This window comes from Diospyros lotus, chromosome 1 (assembly GCF_014633365.1).
Source record: "Diospyros lotus cultivar Yz01 chromosome 1, ASM1463336v1, whole genome shotgun sequence".
Classification (NCBI taxonomy): domain Eukaryota; kingdom Viridiplantae; phylum Streptophyta; class Magnoliopsida; order Ericales; family Ebenaceae; genus Diospyros; species Diospyros lotus.
The window spans coordinates 40,342,937-40,364,189 of NC_068338.1; the positions used below are offsets into that span (position 1 = coordinate 40,342,937).

A 21,253-nucleotide genomic window follows, 5' to 3' on the forward strand; every position below is an offset into this window, starting at 1 on the left:
GGGCAGCAATGAAGACTGTGTCTTCATCAAGATTCGGTGATGGCGCTAGTCGCCTTGTGGCACTGAGAGACAACGACCGTTTCTCTGTCAAGATCTGGTGATGGCGTTGGGCTGCAACGACGCTAAGCAGCGACAACTAGATATGGCAAATGGGCGGGCTGAGCTGGCTCAGCTCCGCTTGTCCTATCCATTTGGTGGGCCGGGCCGAATTTGGCTCGCGAAGGAGACGGGTCAAGCCAGGTCGAGCAACGGAAATTGGAGCCCAGCACGACCATATGGCCCTTAATAAATAGGCTAAGGCGGGCCGGGCCGGGTTGGGTCGGGGTTGGCTCTTGGGCCTGGCTGTCTGGGCCAACCCTTAATAAATTATGTTTTAATTTTTTAAACATAATTTTTATTTTTTTCTCAAATACAACAAATATTTTTTAAAATATGTTTATAAGTAATTAGTTTAAAATATGTTTTTTAAAATATGTTTATGTTTGTAATTTGTGATAATTAATACTATTGATAAAAATATTTATGATATTAAAAAGATTATACTTGTAATGATAATAATTTTTTTAGTAAGATCATACTTTTGTTCTTGAAATTTATCAATTCACCTTCTAATCTTTTATATTTTATCAATCCATATGTTGTTTTTATTGTATTATTATTAGTTATCATGACTTAGTTTGAAATGATAATTACAAATATAATTTTTAAATATATTTTTTAAATTTTTGGTGGGTCGAGCTGGACCATTTGGTGGGCTAGCACACGAGCCATTTTGGTGGGCCGAGCTAGGCCATTTGGTTGGCGCCGGCACACGAGCTATTTTGGTGGGTCGGGTCGCGGACCATAGATCACTGGTCCAGCACAATTTGCATTTTTCTAGTTGGCCGACCCGTTTGGTACAATACTGGGCCGGGCTATGAGGCGAGTTGGCCTATTTTTCATCTTTAGCGATAACATTGGGCGTCTTGCAGTGCTGGGCGACGATGGCGACTGTTTATGGAGGAAGAGATCCGGCACGACGATAATGGAATAGACACTTAAGGAAAGATGGGAGAAGAGGGATAGGGGATGTAAATATTGAAAATGCAAGAGGGTAAAATCGTAAATGAGTTGGTCAGCTTAAAAAACTCTTTTGCAATGTTTTTGTAAAAGTTAGTGGGTGAGAGCTGCTATGAAATTAGCGTTTAAAACAGCATAAGTTTTAAGCTGTTGATAATGTCAAACGTATAAGAAATAAATTTAATAGCTTATAAACTAAATAAACTAATCACTTATAAGTGGTCAAAGCGCATTGGCAAACGAAGCCTTAGTCTACCAGCGAGTAGCCGGTTATGCATGTATCTTTGTTAGAGTTTTGTGAAGTTTATTAGACGACGTTTCTCTAATTAAATGTGGGTGGGTGGGTCTCTTGTTATTATTAAATTATTATTATTATTATTATTATGTCATATGATTTTTTTTTTCTGATGATTATTAAACCACATGACATGAAATTAACAAAGTTATCATTACATACGATTCTAGTGGAGTGTTATTATCATTTTTGAATTAAAAATGCAGCGAATCTTAGGAAACTTCTCATCACATCACATGGGTACGTGGTTTTTGGGTTTTTAATTTTATATAATACCCAAAGCAACTTAAAACTGTATATATATATATATAACCTCAAAATTTGGCCGTCGCAGACTCGCAGGCATGCACTAGCACTATTAGTTGCAAGGAAAATCAAAGAGGTACTCTCATCATCATCATCATCATATATAGGATTGATATTGAAAATTGTTTTCCTTCAATAAACTTAATTAGTTTAAGGAAACGGAAAACGTAACGATAGTCGTCGTTCGTACAGAATATATTGCCACTCACAAAAATGATAAAAGAGGCATTTATACACACACATATATATATCTACCATTAATTAATTAATTAATACCCTTCAATTAAGAGGACTGCATCACAGAACATGCAACAGCTTGTGCCCAATGCCTCAGCTTCGTCTTCACTTGCTGCGGACTGTCGCCTGTTGTCGTACGTACGTACGTATAATCCCAGACAAAAGCAAATGCCATAATTAAGCATTCATAAGCACGCACATATATTTTGGTACAAGTATTAATTAGAGAGAGAGACAGAGAGAGAGCAATGATAATGGCATTTTGGAGTGTCTGAATAAATGGTCTGAAGTCAGAAAGAGTACTACTTGCTATGTCATTTGTCCAACTGATCAACTGTCCAAATCCAACAGAATATCATGACTCTATTAATTTGAGTTAGAAAAGTCTATAATTAATTGAAAAATTAAAAATTATATATTTCTACTCATCAGATACAATAATATTGTTGATTTTTGTTGATACCTCTGTAATCGTACGTAACTCAAGTTTGCTTGAGCTTATAATAATTGGAAAAGAAAATGTTTTTTTTTCATTTTTTTTTGGGGGGGGGGGGGGGGGGGGGGTGTGTGTGTATAAATATTGTTTATTAGAGAATGATAGAGGGTGAGAGGAGGAGGCGGTTGTGGTATTTTGTGAGCTGGAGAGGAATAATATTGGATGAAATGAATGAATGAATGAATGAAGAAAGAAAGCAATTATATATATATATATATATATATAGGGTTAGGAAATTAAAAATGTGACCTGGAGAGCATATCTTCCAGGAGTCGGATTCGCTTCTGGCGCTGCCAAACGACGACGACCGGTGTCCTAGCGATCTAGACCCTGAGGCTCTGAGAGATGTCGGCGAAGCTGTACTATTCGGCGTGGACATTGGACTCATGGAGAGCTGCCGATTGACGGCGAAATATAGGTCAAGAGCCGGCAATGTGTTGCACAGAGTTTGGCCGTTCTCCTCGTTGAAGCCGAACCCGAGCTCGATGCTAGCTTTGAGCTCATTGAGGTCCTCGTCGGTCAAATCGTCCGACTCATTCATCCCGTCCTTCCTCCGCTCCAGGCCTAGAATCTGGCGGCGCCGGTGCCGCTCCCAGGCTATATCACGGCGAGTCTCGCACATGGAGAGCTGCTTCGACAGCCGCTTGCGGTTGTTTCTCCAGAAAGGCGGTGCGTGCTCCAGCCGCTTCAGCTCCTCCCTCTCGCAATCGGAGGAACTCGACGACGAAGAACACGGCAAGTTCGGGCGGGCCAATCTCTCTGCCGGTTCTCCCATTCTGACGGTACGTATGGTTACAGTTTAATTAATTTTATGAGGAGGATCACGCAAGAAAATGTACGTAATAATAGTGGAGGAAATTAATTAATTGAAGATTGAAACTATATACGCGAAATGGATTGGCTGGGGCGCAGGTAGCGGCGGCCGGCGGAAGTAGTGGACGTCGACGACGTCGGCCTGCAGCCCCAAGGGGTTGGGGTGGTGGCGGAAAGAGGTGGTGGAGAAAATAAGGAACGGCACCAGCCCCACCGGGTTGTGCTGCCGCCGCTTCCGGTGGCATTAATGAACAGAGTGGAAGGAGGGCAAGGAGGCTGCAGTCGCGCCTGCCCGTCCGTTTCGCCCTTTCTCTCTCTCCATTCCACCTCTCGTTCGTAACTGTCCCTTTGTTAAAATTGGTAAAAGGCTAAAAGCAAAATCCTATCTTTGTACAATTTTTTTAAGGAATTATTTTAAAATGGTATTATATCAACGGTAATAATATTTGACACTACAAAACAACCTGAAGTTGCGTATTCTACTCTTCTTCGCTTTCATTTTTTGTTATTTCTTTATATTTTTTTATAATTAACAATATTAATTTTAAAATAACAAATTCTTAAATATGAAAATGAGGTCGTCTTTAGAGTTTGAGAAAATTTTAATATAATTATAATACCATATCATCATCATGTTAAAATAGCATTATCATAAATTATACAATCACATATTACCACGTATTTAAATTATTAATAATATTATATAAATTTAAAAATTAAAACATAATTTGTTTTGCTATACTGAGTTTAGGTGGCAAAATACATACTTTTGCCCTCATATTTTTATGTCTTTTTCATGTGATTATCAGATTTTTTTTTATTATACTATTAAATTATTATTTTTGAGTTAATTGCGTACCTCAATTAGAGTGTGCAACTCGCGTGTTAAAATATCAAAATTACCCTTCACATGACTACCATCTCCATGATAGCTTCTCCTTCAATAGCCAGCAATTAGGCAGGCATAGGTCAACAATTATGGCAAAATGTGCATATGCCGTCGTCGGTTAGGACAGGTGGAAAGCAAAAGGCAAATGTGTTGGCGATGGAGAAAGCTGTCGACAGTAACAAAAGGTGCAAAGGTTGTCATCAATGACAGTAGAAGGCAAAAAGATGAAGGCGTTGTCGATGGTGGAAGGCGAAGAGGCTAAGGCGTCGACAATGGCGGTGGAGAAAGGCCATCAACGACCTCTGCCCCTTTCACTATCGCCAACACTTTTGCCTCTTTACCTTCTACCATCGCCAATGCCTTCGCCTTTTTCCCTTTCTCGATTGGTGGACAATCTTTGCGCTTTCGCCATAATTGTCTACCTGCACCTGCCTTATCGTTGGCTACTAAAGGAAAAAATTATGGTGGAGATGATAGTCGTGTGAGAGATAATTTAAGTATTTTAGAGTGCGTATGTTGCACACTCTAACTAAAGTGTATAATTAACTTGAAAACGTGTAGTTTAAGATGTAATTGAGACAACAAAAAAATCGGATGGCTATAAAAAATATATATATAAAAGCATAAGAGCGAAAAATATATATTTTGCTGATTTTAGGTCCAACAATTCACAAGACCATAGAGACAAAAAGGAAAGGGAGAATAGATCGAAAACAAAAAATTGAAAATAAACATAGTATTTTTTATTTTTAATTATAACACAAATTAAACATTAAAAAATAAAAACTAATACTAACTTTTTTAACAAGCTAGAACAAAAGTTGTATTATAAGCTCCCCCGTTTTTTAGGTAAAGTTGATAAACTTTTGATTTCATTCAGCTTCTATGAAACATTAAATTTTGCTTTCTATATATATATATATATATATGAAATATTATTCTAGCGGAAGTACAGAACACTATGGGAGGGAGGGAGGAAGGAAGGAAGGAGAGCGCAAAATTGAGTAGAGCATGTTGCATCTAACTTCCAAGGTTTCTGGCTGATCATCTAAGAAGGAAATGAAAACAATAGAGGAGAGTAATTTTTGTGCAAAATGTATCCTCCAATTGGGCTTTTCTTTTTTTTTTTATAGCTTAAAAATATGTTGGTAAATTTAAAATTTTGAGATAAAGACTTTTTCACAATTACAATTTATTCATATATATTTGTTTTGAATACAAACATATTAAGATCCATTTTATTTTATTTTTAGTATCCTTTTCACAATTTTTGTGTTTAATTTTTACGTCTTTATAACTTTTTTTAGGTTGCATATTTGTTTTTAGCCTTTTTTATTTTTATTTTCAAAATTTTGTAAACAAAAGCAGAAAATTCTGTTTGATTAACCATTTTCGCTTTCAAAAGTTTCCAAAATTTATTTTCAAACACAATACAGTTGATGCTAGACATTGATACTAAACAACCATCATCGATTTACTCTTTATTAGAGATGTAAAACAAACTTATATCTTATCTCAACTCAAATCAACTTGTTGCTTTATCGAGAAAGTTAATCCAACACTTCATAAACTTTGTTTTATTTTATTTTATTATTTTTAAACTATGATATATACAAATTTTAAAATAACTTTTACTAACCATACACCCTAGCTATGTGCGTTTGTACTTTTGTCCGAACATCCTCTATTGTTTGTATTTAGCCAAATTAGTTCATAGTGTTAATTAATATAAAATTTTCTTTAATTAAAAATAAAAATAAAAATAAAAATACAAAAGGCCTTACTAACCAAAACTGATATGGGGTGGGGTTCCCGCCATCGTTAGTGACCAGCCCGACAACAACCAAAACTTGTGTGAATTTTGACACTGGAACCTAGCAATATTGGCTCTGGCGTAGGAGCCGAGTAGTAGATGGGTTATAATTATGCCGAAACCAATCTAGTGGGTTCCGGAATCGGACCCATCAAAATTTTCTAATGTTGAACTTGACGATGGTTTTCGGGATCGATCACCACGTGCTACTTCTGTGACTGGACCTCGGGAATGGAACCTCGGACTTGGGGATGTCGGATCTCGGGTGTAGAACCTGCAAGACAATGGAGGGTCGGGGTTAGGATCTCCCGGGGTGGACTCCGATGCTCAAATCAGTAGAGTAAATGCGAGTAGAAGTAAATGAGAGAGCTGTAGAACTTGCATGTACCTGACGAGAGTCCTTGTCTTTTATAGGCGAACTCGTTTTGGGGTATCCGAGATGAGTGGGCACGACTCTCGAGAATCCCGGTCAAGTAGGAACGAGTCTTGCGGTTCGGTCCGGATTTCTCGGGCTCTGCTCTGAAGTGTTGACTTGCCACGTGTCGATCTCTCAGGTGATCCGCGTAGCAGGTAAGACTATCAGCGCGTAAGGGTATTCTAGTAATTTCAGTTGATGCCACGTCAAAACCTATCAAAGTTCCAACCAAAGCAAGAGAGATGAGAGAGAGAGTAATAATAATAAAAAGACGAGGAGGAGGATGAATCGATCTAGAAGAAGAGAATAAAGATGATGAGGAAGATAGATAGATAGATAGATAGATAGATAGATAATGATAAAAATTTCAAATCTTGTTGAAGGACAAGATGAAAAAAATGAGGAAGAATAAGAATTTTTGTCCTTGGCTTTCGCGTCTTAACTTCCCTAGTCTGCTTTTTGCATTGAACAGCAACAGCAAAGGTTCTTATTTTTCATCTTTCTAATCTAAAATTTGGAAATCTTTTTCTTCTATCTTTACTTCCATACCTAACCTAGAATATTCATCCTCTTCTTCCAGGTGTGTTCATCTTTTTCTTCTTCTTCCCCCCCCCCCCCCCCCCCCCCCCCCATTACTGGTACCTTGGCTGGTTCAACACCAGAAAAATCTAGTGGGTTCCGACACTAAAACCCAATAAGGGTGGTTCTAGCATTTAAAGTCATATGGGTTTCAATCATTACAGAAGGAATATTCTGATAATTTTATTATTATAATATAAAGACTAATTTGGCTAAAAACAAATTATAAAGATGTTTAGACAAAAATGTCAAAACTAACGGCAAAGGGTGTACGATTATTTTGGCCTTTATATTGTGTTCTAACCCTATCAGAATTAGTATTCTAAATCTCACAAAATTGTTATTTTTAATAATTAAGATAAAAGACAAGTACATACAACTCAATTTGTTTAACATCTCTACTTCTCACCTATAAATCAACATTCTAAGGCCATCTCCAATGGAGACGGCAAAACGGCAAAATCAATCGATTTTGCTGTTTTTCCGTCTCCAATGGGACGGCAAATCATCACACCAAATTGGTGTGATGAACAGTGGGACGCCATATTTGGCGTCCCACTGTTCACCCACGGCAAAAATGCCGTGGGAAATTAATACCCAAATTACCCTTGGCCTTTCAATGAAAAAAATTGTTATTCCCATTATATCCTTTTTTAATTTTGTTTTAGTATGTATAATTATTAATTTATGTATAATTATTGATTTTAGTCTTAATTTATATATTTAATTTGATCATTATTATTAAGAACATAATAAATTAAAATTAAGCAAAAATAATTATAATTATTTAACAAGATAAATACGTATAATTTTTTTTACATATTTAATTTAAATTTGTGTCAATAATTAAATAATTTTTTGAAATAAATTATTTGTTATGAATTAAAGAAATAAGAAAATAAAAATAATACTATTCATTTAGTGTAAATTTTGGTGTAATGAGTTAGAGATGTCTTGATAGGATAGTGTGAAAGTTGCACTATTTTAGTACAAAAATTGCACCATTTTGAAATTTTGGATTGGAGATGGTCTAATAGTCTATCCTCATTTTTAAATTAAGCATTTTTTTACACACAACTACTTTTTTAGTTTTTGTTTTTTAAAAATTTTTAAAAACTAACAACGTTATGAAATAAAATGTTCAATTTTTATTTTTTTAAATACATAATAAAATAAAAACTCAACCAAAAAAAATTGGGAAACAAAAATTAAAAAGGAAAACTAAAAGCTTATCAGCTTTCTCAATCAGGCCTTAGTTGTCATGTTTTTCCTCGTTCATAAGTAAAATATAAGACATTTTAAAAAAATAAAACAAAGACTTCGACTATTGTTAACACCAAATCCGGTGTTTAGTTATATAATAGAATTGAACAGATACAAGATAATATTTAAAATTTTGGAAGCTGAATAATAATAATAATAATAATAATAATAATAATAAAAAAAAACCAAAAAGCCAAACGGCCTTTACCAAAGCTACTCCATATTGAAAGCTTGGTCAAAATTAAAACTGTCTTCAATCTAATGCCACTTGTCCTAGGTTGAGCACTTGCCCTGGAACATAAAAAAGAGGTTCAAGTTGTTGGATCATGTTCCCCAATTCTATTCCCATTTGTATAGCCAATATCTCTTATCTTTCACCCAATAGGAGATCCATGGCAACACAACCCAGCACACAAGTAATTACATAATATACCACACGGCCAAACTGGCAACCGTTTCACAGGCCTAAATGTACACACAGCGCTAAAGCCATGTTCTTTGGAATCCCAGAATGATGGGTTGTCCAAACAGCAGCAACAGCTTCGCTCAAAGTCCAAAATTCTCTCACCCATCCATTCTGAAGTAGTTTTTCAAGCAGCACTCAAGCAGTTCTCCCAAGTTCCATACTTTGAGCTGAAAGTCCCACCGTGGCTTTGTTGCGCATACTCAGATATTACTGCCCGGGCACAGATATCCCAAGTCCTTGCAATGTCACCGAGTGACATTGGTTGTGACAAGTTTCGGAGAGAGATGCTAAACCTCGACTTTGCCTTTATCGATAGATCCTCATGCTCCTTGCTGTCAATTACACAATTGCATGTTTGGATCAGGAAAACGAAAAAAGAAAAAAAGACATGGAGACGTTGACTCTCAATTGCCAGCAGAAATAATGCATGAAAGGTAAATTATCTAATTACCTGTCGGAATAAGGAAATGAACTTAGTTCAGGCACACACGCATGTATGTGTAGGTGTGGTTATGGAAAAGACAAGAAGAAAACAATGGATAATGGAGGGATATTTTCATATAATAAACCCAGTAAGATCGTGCAGGTTTCCGAAAGGCTGATGGTGTAGTAATAGGGTTGGTTGATTGTTATTTGCAGGCCAAAAGGATTAGAGATTTAACAAAATAGTTTTCCTAGGAACATGAAATATGCAATAGATGAAAGCATTACAGAGACGGTCAATAAGTTGAATATCATGCATTTTACAGATTGCATTTCCAAGGCATTTCAATCAAGGAGCATGATCAGCTGAGAGAGAGAGAGAGAGGGAGGGAGGGAGTAAACAAGATAATTGTATACCATAGAAAAAACCATACAACAAACTTTGCTCTCCCTTCTTCATGCTGAATTCGAACATAATATCATACTAGATGACATCCTAATGCTAATAGGATGCCCCATCTGAGTAATATGCTCTGGGATAAGTAAACAAAAGTAAAACAAACTGACAAGCAGACATGTATAGAGGGAGTTGCCAGTGCACAAAGCTCCCCCTCTGCAAGGGTCAGAGGAAGGTCGTATTTGTATGCAGCACTCCCTCTGTTTTTTTCTGCAAAAGAGGTTGTTTCTATAACTTGAACCCATGACCTTACAATCACAAAGGAGCAACCTTACTGTTGTTATCAAGGATTGCACTCTGATATGTATGTTGTATATAAATATATATGCAGACAGGATGTAGCCTTAGAAGCATGTGAGTCAGTCCTGCATGAGCCCTTTAATTGAGTGCCTCTTCTGCAATAGGCACTTTCAGGCAGCCTTTTTTTTTCCTTTTTTTAACAATTCCCAATGAAGTAAACATTATCTTCACCTTCCCATCCCTTTATCAAAGTCTAGCACTTATGGCCAGAGTTGTCAAAGGTCCACCTAAGGGCAAGGCACAGCTCTGGGCACCTCATACCACTGAGGAGCAGCACCATACATGAAGTGCAGCCTAGGCATGCGCCCTCACACAGGCACAAGGCACACATCATGTGCCTTGTAGATATAAGTGCATTTAGACCCTATTTCTTGTTGATTTGTCTTCTTAGATCTAATTTCTTGCTAATTTGATTCCATATTCCTGTATATTGGTGACAGGCCAGCCTAGCGGTGTAAGCTGGAGGTTTGCTGGATCTCCCATGCACCAGGATCCTTCAGCAAGTGGTGTTCATGCAAACATGGCTGTTGGCATTGGTAGGCAAAGGTGTATGCGAACATGGCTGTTGGCATCATGAATGAGTGGTTAGATTAGTCCGAAGATGGGAGGAAAGAAGTATATAAAGAATGCCAACGTATAAAAACAGAATTCTCTCTTCTTCACTTTTTCATCCCCTATTCTCCATCTCCATGCAAATATTGCACCCCTCGAATAACAAAAGAAGCTGCGGGTAGTAGCGGAGAATATCCTTATCTCTTCCCTGAACATATTAGTCCCCATGTTCTCTTCCCAAAACCTCAGGTGAATTCGGGGGGGGGGGGGGGGGGGGGGGGGACAAAATAAGTGGAGAGAAATTAGGATCTGTCTCTAGCATAGTACGCAAGTCTCACCAAACATGACCACATGCAATTAGACTTTAGCTTAGGGTCACACCCTACCAATTTTGGACGCACACAGCATGAAAGAGGGAAGGCTTGGAGGTTTCTTGGAAACATATGGAATTCTCTAGTGTCCTTATATGGAGTTCTACAATTGACTTAGATGGCTCTGGAAGTTGTCGAATGTCCTAGACTTGTCCTGAACTTCTCTAGAGGGTTCTAGTGTGTCACAGCCCAAGGGCACCACTGTAATAAGTAAAATAGGGCATTATTGTAATTAGTAACCTAAGCTGCACATGGGCACTTGGGTTTACTAACAGAAAGAGAGAGTTAGTTACTTAGAACCCTCTAGATTGTAAGCAGCCTATAAATAAAGCTACTTAAGGAGGATGGGGATCATGTGAGGATTATACCACTGAACTTTTCCCTCTCTCCATTCTGTTACAGCTCTCTCTCTCTCTCTCTCGATTCTTCTCCCTCTCCAGGCATTCTTCTTTCTCTTTCTTCCATAATACCGGAAGAGTCTCCTTGTCAGATCCCCTCAACTAACAATTGGGTATCAGAGTCGATGATCTGGCCAGAGTATTGAGCAGTGATTGAAGCAAGATGACCGACCGGAATTCGAATTCGTTGTTGGGCAAAGCAGTTGGAATCCCAATTGGATGCCATTGAAATGGGGATCCAATAGAACCAAGAGCAGGTGGATGACCGCCTGGAGACGTTGGAGATGGGAATCTGACAGACTCAAGACGAGATCAGTCGGGGCCGGACGGAGAATGCAATTGATCTAGATAGGGCAATGTACGTAATTAGGGAAGAATTCGTTGGAGTGCTACCTTGAGCATGTTCGCTCGACAACCCAACACCAGCCTTCCTTCCAATGGACTTCCCTCCTAAAGCTTCATTAGTGCCAATCCTATCTACCACAGATGGCCCCCAATTAGGTGGAAACAGAGGATCAGAGGGAGGCAAAGAAAGGGAACTCGAGTAGAGGAGTTGGAGGGAATCGTCCCACACCCCCAACAATAAGGATGGACATCCCAGCATTTGAAAGGGATCGGCTTAGATGGTGAATCAGGAGGTATGAAAGGGTCTTCTACCAATATCAGGTGGCGAATTGGGAGAAGGTGAATATGTTTGCAGCCTACTTAGACGACATAGCTGACAACTATTTCCAAAATTGGTGCAGAGAGAGTCGAATGAAGCCGGCCAGAGTTTGTGAGCGACATGTGTGCCCAATTTGGAGAAAGGACCAAACCGATGTCATGGTGAAGCAAAAGGGGGCGGTGGAGGAGTACCATGTAAGGTTCAAAGAGCTCAGATCTCTCCTATCCTTATCCCAGCCCTCACTGGACAAAGTCTACTTCGTGTCCAATTCCATTAGTGGGTTAGATGATCAAATTTGCCCCACTATCAAGATGTCATACCCAACGTCAATCGGGCATGCAATAGAGTAGGTACACCTGCACGAGATGGCCCTGGAGGCATTTGCAAGGAAGCATCGACTATCTCCTAAGGGGTATAGAGAAGAGAATTCTCATGGCAATGGAGGAGTGATTAATAAGGGAAATAATCCGTTATGGTAGAAGAATGGTCCGGCAATGAGGAGCTAACCCACTCCCCCTCCAGCAAAGGCCCTAACTATGGATTAGAAGAGGCAATTGGGACTTTGTTTCCATTGCGAAGAAAAGTTTGGTCTAGGGCACCAGTGTAAAAGGTTGCTACTCACTATGGAGGGTCAAGGAGAAGAGGAAGAAGTAGGAATTGAGGAAGCAGAGGAACAGAAGGGGCAGGCTATTTGTCATGACCCAAGATTCCATAGAAGGGCATTACAGTAATAGACTTAGCAAGTTGTTATGAGATATTTTGTAATGTTGTTACAGCACATGGATATTGTTATTTTTGTTAGATGAAGCCTATAAAAAGTTGTTGGTAGGAGAAGGGAGAAATGTTGTTGAATGAATGAAAATCTTATTTCTATCTCTCTCTTAATTCTCCTTCCCCTCTCTCGTCTCTCTCTCTCGTTCTTCTTTCCCCTCTCTTCTGTTTCTTCCCCCTTCTTCTTCTGATTCCCCCCCCCCCCCCCCCCCCATTCTTCTCATTTCCTCCCCCAAACCAGGCAATTCTTGGTTCTAAACCTATCGGACCCTTCTGATTTCCGATCTAATCCTAGATTAAACCCTAGGATCAAAACAATTAGTATCAGAGCATCAATCCTTGGATGTGGTTCTGATTCATTTGATGGCTGGTGAAATCAAAACTTATATCAAAATCTGATTTCTTATTCTCATTTGTTAAAGGTTGTCTCGAGTATATGGTATAAGAAAAAAATGATGGCAGTTCGCTAGAGTTCCTTTTGAAGATTTTAGATAGAAGTTGTAACCCGAACTGTAATTAGTTATAGTTTGGGGGTTAAACTATAAATATCTAATAATATTCATTAGGATATCCACCCACTATTATAAATAGAGGGCAAGGGGTAGGAAATGCAGACAGAGTTCTCAGTTTTTCCTATTTGTAAGACTACTGGTCATCCTCTTGTGCACTGAGTGCTATGGGAAAGAAGAGATCAAGATTGTGAGAAAAGTGATTCTTAGAGTGATCTGGTGGAAATCTCTTTGGTTATTTTCATTGTACTTGGGAGCATTGTAACAGAAGGGAGTAAGGGACAGTTGTACTGCTGTAATCACTCTCGGTTTCTAGTGGATTTGTCTCGGAAAGAACACTAGATGTAGGATTGCACTTTGCAGTCCGAATTAGGATAATTCTGTGCCTCGTGATTGGTTTGATTGTTCTTTACTTTCTTTTCTTTGCTGTTTTTCATTATATGTTATCTCTATTTTGTTGTGGTTTGATTTCCGGGGGTGAGGAGTGAAGAAAGATTGGCAAAATCTAAGTCTTGAATTGGTTTCTAAGAGCACCTAATCATAACAAATTGTAGCGCCCTCATTTTTATTTTCCATAGACCAAAATCACTTGAACCATCAAATTTTTCTCTGTCATATCTAGCGGAAGAGGGTGCGGAAGCCACGACAGGGATTAAAACTAAAGATCTCTAGGGTTCTTGGCAATTCTTGAAAGGGTTCTTGGCTCTGATACCAATATGGATTAAGCAAGGAAAGGGAAGGAGAATCATCTTGTAGGTAATGAGTAGGGGAATAGAAGGTCTAGTGTTGCCTAGGATGGGTAAAAGATAAAACCTCAAGTAATCTACCAGCGAGGGATGGAATGTTGGGTTTGAAGGATGCTTAGGCTCAGGTTTGAGTGCTAAGGAGCAGGCTGGAAAATAGAATCTCTTGTATAAGAAGAGGTAATGCACCCTTGTCCAAATGAATGGCATGGAGCCATGTAAATTTGGGGAGAATTTTTTGGACATAGATGGAAGATCCCTTAGGTTGAAGGGGTGTAGTGCTGTGAAGTGGCTATTTGAGAATTAAGGAAGATGCTGAAAATGGGAAAAGTCTAAGAAAAAGGCTAGACAAATGGCCATTGGTTAAAACAGCTCATGAAGGCTTAATTTGGGTCAAATAGGTGTCTCTAATCAGCTAGTATCCATGGAAAATTAAGAGAGAAATTGGTCTTATAGAGTAGCCCAAGGGATTAGAGGTTAGAGGGAAAGGTAAGCAAGGTTTATTGCTTAGAAGGTCTCTCTATGAGTTAAGTAATTCCTAAGCCAAAATATTATAAGAATTGGAGTCTCTTATGATGGTCCAAGGGGTTAAAATTGAGTGCATAGGAGTAGCTGTGTCAATTTCAATGGTATGCCGAAGAAAAGTAAGGCAGCTTCATTGATAGTTATCCAATGGGAATCTCAAGGTGTAGCTAAGGTGGTAGTTCAGCGTTTGAGATTGTTGGAAGGAGGAGAAGCATGGAATGATAAGGCATTGAGATTAGAATAGCGTTTTGGACAGCTTATGGCAGCTTAGGTTACCCTAGTCTTAAGCATATCTTGGTAGACTGGTAGGTAGATAGAGCAGTTCTTTGTTTGTTGAAGCAAACATAAGAAGGGAAGACAATGGTAAAGCCTAAAAGACCAGTTTTGGGAAACTAGGAGTAAGTCTAGCAATGTTAAGTCCAATCCGAGTACGGTGCACTGTTGATGTGATGCTGTGTAAGAAGTTTGGACCCATTGGGATTAAGGAATAACATCATGTATGGATTTGGTTTATGGTGGAGAGTGCCTAGCTGGAAATTATGCATTTAGGATGTATATGTTGCATTTTGTATGCAACAGGAACCCTAAAATATAGTCTAGGTAGGAGGAGTTGAAACAGCCAATGGGCAGTCCATTTGGTTTAGTCTTTAGTCCCACCATGGAGTATATCAATGATATTGATGTTAGGAAAAATTATTCATTAGGAAATCCCTTCAGGAGGATAATATCTAATGAGAGTTGCAGGTTTAGTTATTGCAACTGTTTTTTATCCAAAGGTGAGCCATTGTTATGTTTTACAGCATTGATATGTTTTCTTTTATGTGTTTGTGTTTTTGAGTGATCAGGTGCAGCAGGAAGATTCATGTGGGAACAGGTCAAATTCATCTATTAGAAGGCCAAGGTATTGATGGATGAAAGTGGAAGTATACTCAAGACAATGGTGGAGAATTATTAAAGGTTGTCTCGACTCTCGAGTATATGGTATAAGAAGAAAATGATGGCAGTTCATTAGAGTTCCTTTTGAAGATTTTAGATAGAAGTTGTAACCCGAATTGTAATTAGTTATAGTTTGGGGGTTAAACTGTAAATATCTAATAATATTCATTAGGATATCCACCCACTATTATAAATAGAGGGCAAGGGGTAGCAAATGCAGACAGAGTTCTCAGTTTTTCCTGTTTGTAAAACTACTGGTCATCCTCTTGTGCGCGGAGTGCTGTGGGAAAGAAGAGATCAAGATTGTGAGAAAAGTGATTCTTGGAACTATCTGGTGGAAATCTCTTTGGTTATTTTCATTGTACTTGGGAGCGCTGTAATAGGAGGGAGTAGGGGACAATTGTACTGCTGTAATCACTCTCGGTTTCTAGTGAATTTGTCTCGAAGAGAAGACTGGATGTAGGATTGCACTTTACAGTCCGAACCAGGAGAATTCTGTGCCTCGTGATTGGTTTGATTGTTCTTTACTTTCTTTTCTTTGCTGTTTTTCATTATCTGTTATCTTTATGCTATTGTGGCTTGATTTCCGGGTGAGGAGTGAAGAGAGATTGGCAAAATCTAAGTCTTGAATCAGTTTCTAAGAGCTCCTAATTATCACATCTTTTCCAATCTCCTTTCTTTCTTTCCACGGTTCTTCAACAATCCCTTCTAAATTCGATCAAATCCTCAGAGACCACAACAGAGCCGTCCTAAGCTTTTGATAAGTTCGACTACAATTGAACAACAATCCTTAGCTGTTGAATTGGATTTGGACGATTCCGGAAGATGCGACTCTATGAAATCGATCGAGTAGAGGTTTAAGGTGAAGTATGACGGTGATTGGGCGAGTAGGAAGACGAACTCTGTGAAATTGACCGAGCATGGTTCGGTGAGTCCGACGAATTAAACAGTTTCGGCAATAGATTGTCGGGCGAAGAACAATTCAACTGAGAGAAAGAGCAAGGCGACTCGGCTTGGAACTGAAGGCGACTTGGACAGTGAGTGCAATTCCATAAGGCGATTCAGGCTGGGCGATTCTGAATTGGAAGGCAACTTGGCTAGGCAGATCCGTTTGAGATTTCGACAAATCTTAACGGTTGGGCTCGTGTTTGGAAGGCGCAATTGAGAGGTGGATTCCTGTGGGTGTTTTGCTCGTTGATTTCTGATCTTTGTGGTAGAAATGGGTCAAATGTTAGGCAATCTCTAGCGGCAACGAAATTAATCGAACTTTCAGGAGGCGTTTCATAGAGTTGAATTGGTAACCCTCGGCACTGGCTGTTTGATCTTCAAGAGAACTGACCAAAGCAAGGTCCTTGGCCACGATTTCCAACAAGCTAGGCGAACACCATAACCGCGACAGCTCTCTGCTATGTTCCCACAATCAATTTCTTGTCGAATTTCAAAATTTGATTCCGACTCACTAGGAGGTGAGTGTCAGTTAATACTTTTGGCTTGGAAATTTGAAGGCGACTGGGCTAATGGGTTTCAACGATGCTTTCGGAGACGCCTAGAGCAGTTCCAGTTGATCAGAACTTGCAGGCGAATACAACCTCCTTGATTCCGACGGAGGGATTCTTGGCTAATTGGCCCTGAGGCAGTTGATTATCCAACTGCTGTGATGCCAATTGTGATTTTCGGCTGAGAGTTAAATGCTCTAGGAGGCCAATCAAGCTGCTGTAACTGTGCAACTTCTTCAGTTCCTAAAATAGGCTGGACTTTGAAGTGGAACAACGCCTGAAATTTGCCACCTCTGGGATCAATTTCAGAGGTGACTGTTGTGAGACAGATAAAGAAGAGAAGTGTGGGATTCATCATGTATAGAACTCCTTCTACTTGGACTTCGAAGTATACTGTTGGTGAAAAATCAGCCCTGGAAAGCAGTGCATACATGAAGCCGAATGCTTCACTTTCAGCTGGAATGGAACCTCAATGGCAGCCAAAGAAGGTTGCATTTCCAATTGTGTGTCCTACTCGTGAAGCTAGGGGAGTCGGTGCATACATGAAGCAGAATGTTTCACTTTCAGCTGGAATGGAACCTTAATGGCAGCCAAAGAAGACTGCATTTCCAGTTGGCAGCAACAGGGAACAGGAGAAGGGGATCAGCCAAGTTGACAAGGAAACAAGAAGTATAATACAAGAAGAGTGCAAGGAATTCGGTCGAATGTTCCGTGAGAAGCTGTAGGAGTTTGCAATGATACTGATTAAGAAGTATCATCACAACTTTCCGGTGGGATACTTTTGATGATTATCACGGAAGTTTTAACAAAGAAGAATTCCTAAAAATGGAACAACCGAAGAAGAAGACAAGAAGGTGGGAAACTGATTCATCATTGACTTCCGAGTATGTGCTTGGGTATTTTGAATTAGGCAGCAATATCAAGAAGGATGTTGGCAACATCAGAGATGATATTGGTGATGGATTACATCCTTAAAAGGGAACCTGTAATGAACAGATTGATAGGGCAACCAATGCAGAGGGATCATCTGATATTGCTGAAAAAGAAGTCCAAATAAAGGGGAATTGCAGCCGACAAAAGGGAAAAGAAGTTGCTGAATTACTTGCAGGGAATCAAGAGATCATAACTGAAACTGTCGTCATCATTAAGGATGTTCTAGGTGATAATCGAGGAGTTCCAAACCAAGAAATGATTGGGGAAGTCAATTAGAAAAAAGTACTGATGGGAGCCAACAAGAAGTTGGGAGACTTGGACATAAATTCGGCCACAACTGCTTTGCAACCAGCTCTGCAACAATGGAAAGAGCTAATACTTCGTCTGAACTGGCAATTAAAAAATAAAGGATTATTGAAGGAAGAGGAAGCAGAGGATTTAGTTGATAAGCAAGCTATAAATTGTGTGGGAAAAGATGGAAAGCATGAAGTACAGATGGCAATTGCTGAGAAATCATTAGCATGGATTAAAGTGGCTGCAGATCCTAATTCTAAGGCTCATAGACAATCTGGGACTGCGTATCCAAGGCAAGTCTACAATTTCCCAATGCTGTAAGTATAGGGTGTGGTGGATATTGCTGAAACAGAGCAAGACCATGGGATGAATGGGAATAGAGTAGAGGTTGCTATGGAGGTAGGTATGCCATCCTTTCTCATATTGGATGGGGGAATTGAGTGTAATTGGATAGCCATTGCAGGACTTGGGTGCATCGGACTTGAACTTGATAAAGTTTCTTCTGCTGGAGTCTTGTGCCAACTTAGTCTTGAAATTAATCTTGAGAACCTACAAACGAAAAAGAAGAAGCCTAGCAGAAGAAAGAATGAAAGAGACATGACAGGGATTGAGAAAACTAGAATTGGTTAATAGCAGTGACCAATTGTTGAAGTTCTTGGGGACAAGAACTCTCTCAATGGGAGGGGAATTGTCATGATCCAAGATTTTATAGAATGACATTATAGTAATAGACTTAGCAAGTTGTTAGGAGATATTTTGTAATGTTGTTACAGCACATGGATGTTGTTATTTTTGTTAGATGAAGCCTCTAAAAGGCTATTGGTAGGAGAAGGGAGAAAGGTTGTTGAATGAATGAAAATCTTATTTCTCTCTCTCTCTCTCTCTTAATTCTCCTTCTCCTCTCCCGTCTCTCCCTCTCGTTCTTCTTTCCCCTCTCTTTTGTTTTTCTATTTCTTCCCCCTTCTTCTTCTTCTGATTTTTCCCCCTCATTCTTCTCATTTCCTCCCCGAAACCAGGCAATTCTTGGTTCTAAACCTATCGGATCCTTTCGATTTCCGATCTAATCCTAGATTAAACCCTAGGATCATAACACTGTCAAAGAAGAGGACGAGGAGATATCTATACACACCTTATAGGGTTGTGCCTCGGGTAAGGTCCTAAAGGTAAGGGGAACTGCGAGGAAAATGAGGTTGGTGGTGCTCATCAATAGTGGAAGCACCCACAGTTTTTTAGATAAAGAGACAACCATAGCCCTGCAGTGTGAAATGCAAGAGACTCTCCCACTATAAGTTTTGATTGCTAATGGGAGTAGGATGATAAGCCGAAACAAATGCAAGGGGTTCAAGTGGATTGTGAGTGGCCAAGAATTCTCAGCAGATTTGAGGATCCTCGAATTAGGGGGGTGCCACATTGTGTTAAGGGTGGATTAGATGCGGACCGTAAGCCCCCCAGTGTTTGACTTCAACACTTTGGAAGTCACTTTCGATGTTGATGGACATAAGGTTACTCTTACTGGTTGTGTGGAGACAGGGGAGTGTAAGATGATGCCAGGGAAGAAATTGCAAAAATTTCTTGACCAAGGAGGGACATCTATCGGGCAATTACACTCCATATATGCAATAGAGACAGGAGTGGGGTAAGGTGTAGGGGATCAGTTTGCAAGCATCAGTTAATTGGAAGGATGGCAGCCCGGGCCACAAACATCAGTGCCAGTTACAATTGAGGTACACACTTGTGACCCCATTCATTCATTGTTGATGGAATTTGAGGATGTCTTTGTTGAACCCTCAACCCTACCCCCACATAGATTCCTTGACCATTTCATTCACCTAAAACCTAACAATGACCCCGTCAACCTTCGAGCCTACTGTTACTCACCTATGCAAAAAGCTGAAATAGAAAAATTGGTTAAGGACATGTTAGCCAAATCCATCATTCAGCCTAGTCAAAATCCCTTTGCTTCCCCGATCCTCCTAGTGAAAAAGAATGATGGATAGTAGAGATTTTGTGTGGACTATAGACAACTGAATTCCATTACTATCAAAAATAAAATTCCAATACCCATTATAGAAGATCTACTTGATGAACTTACAAAGGCTTTCATTTTTTCAAAATTAGACCTCACATCAGGTTATCATCAGATTCAGATGAACCCTGATGACTGTTCAAAAACAGCTTTTCAGACCCACCAAGGACACTATGAGTTCTTGGTCACGCCATTTGGATTGATTAACACCCCTGCAACCTTTCAAGCTTTCATGAACCATATATTTTCCCCCTATCTTAGAAAATTCGTGTTGGTATTTTTTGATGATATCTTAATGTATAGCCCTAACCTAGACCAGCACTTAACTCACCTTAGAATGGCATTAGAAGTCCTCAAGGTCCATCAACTCTTTCTGAAAAGGTCTAAGTGCACCTTTGCTGAGACAAGGGTAGAATATTTGCCCCCTATCTTAGAAAATTCATGTTGGTATTTTTTGATGGTATCTTAGTGTATAGCCTTAACCTAGACCAGGACTTAACTCACCTTAGAATGGCATTAGAAGTCCTCAAGGTCCATCAACTCTTTGTGAAAAGGTCCAAGTGCATCTTTGCTAAGACAATGGTAGAATATTTGGGCCACATCATTACTGGTGAGAGGGTAGCACTGACCCCCAGAAGATTGCAGCCATGGAAAATTGGCCTAAGCCATAGACCCCAAAGGAGCTAAGGGGATTCTTGGGTCTCATAGGTTATTACAAAAGGTCAATCAAGGGGGTATGGAGTGTTAAACAAACCCATATCTAACCTATTGAAGAAAAATAACTTCTTCTAAGGGACTAAGATGAGGAAGCTTTCTATGCACTCAAGAGAACCATGACTCAAGCCCTTATCTTAGCCCTCTTGAATTTTTCTAAGACTTTTATTTTGGAGATTGATGCCTATGATACAGGGATAGGTGCAGTGCTAGTTCAGAAGGGCAGATTGGTGGCCTACATGAGTCAAGCCCTAGCCCCAAAGCACCTAGGCCTCAGTATATATGATAAGGAACCGCTAGTTGTATTGATGATCATAGAGAAGTGGAGGTATTATCTAGAGGGCATGTAGTTTGTTATAAGAACAGACCACGAGAGTCTTAAGTTCCCCTCTCAACAAAGAGCTTACAATCAACTGCAACGGAAGGGGATCACTAAATTAATGAAGTTTGATTATGTTATACAGTATAGGAACCCGAAGAAGAACCTAGTGGCAGACGCATTATCCAGAA

General features: G+C 39.4%; 2 protein-coding genes and 1 long non-coding RNA gene across 3 annotated transcripts in view; all 3 read right to left on the reverse strand.

Moving 5' to 3' along the window:
* Positions 1-1,943: 1,943 nt before the first annotated feature.
* On the reverse strand, positions 1,944-3,532 carry LOC127788874 (uncharacterized). The gene is made up of 2 exons (XM_052317531.1): positions 2,643-3,532; positions 1,944-2,023 (listed from the first exon to the last, which is right to left on the reverse strand). Exons 1-2 carry the CDS (start codon positions 3,166-3,168, stop codon positions 1,944-1,946), a joined length of 606 nt encoding a protein of 201 aa, XP_052173491.1. The 5' UTR covers positions 3,169-3,532.
* Positions 3,533-5,858: 2,326 nt separating this feature from the next.
* On the reverse strand, positions 5,859-6,528 carry LOC127796039 (uncharacterized). The gene is made up of 2 exons (XR_008021912.1): positions 6,297-6,528; positions 5,859-6,182 (listed from the first exon to the last, which is right to left on the reverse strand). It is a non-coding gene; the product is annotated as an uncharacterized LOC127796039 (long non-coding RNA).
* Positions 6,529-8,368: 1,840 nt separating this feature from the next.
* Positions 8,369-21,253, reverse strand: part of LOC127799523 (mediator of RNA polymerase II transcription subunit 15a) — a 169,822-nt gene continuing 156,937 nt past the window's right edge. The window contains exon 13 of the mRNA XM_052333915.1: positions 8,369-8,963. Within this exon, the coding sequence (XP_052189875.1) occupies positions 8,756-8,963 (208 nt within the window). The 3' untranslated portion in view covers positions 8,369-8,755. The remainder of the gene's footprint in view (positions 8,964-21,253) is intronic.

What these genes read in the sequence shown, in the direction of transcription:
- LOC127788874 (XM_052317531.1), bottom strand. Translation starts at nt 3,168, where the DNA reads ATGGGAGAACCGGCAGAGAGATTGGCCCGCCCGAACTTGCCGTGTTCT. An exon ending in CTGGAAGATATGCTCTCCAG is followed by an intron (nt 2,024 to 2,642) that starts GTCACATTTTTA and finishes GTACGACAACAG; the next exon opens with GCGACAGTCCGCAGCAAGTG.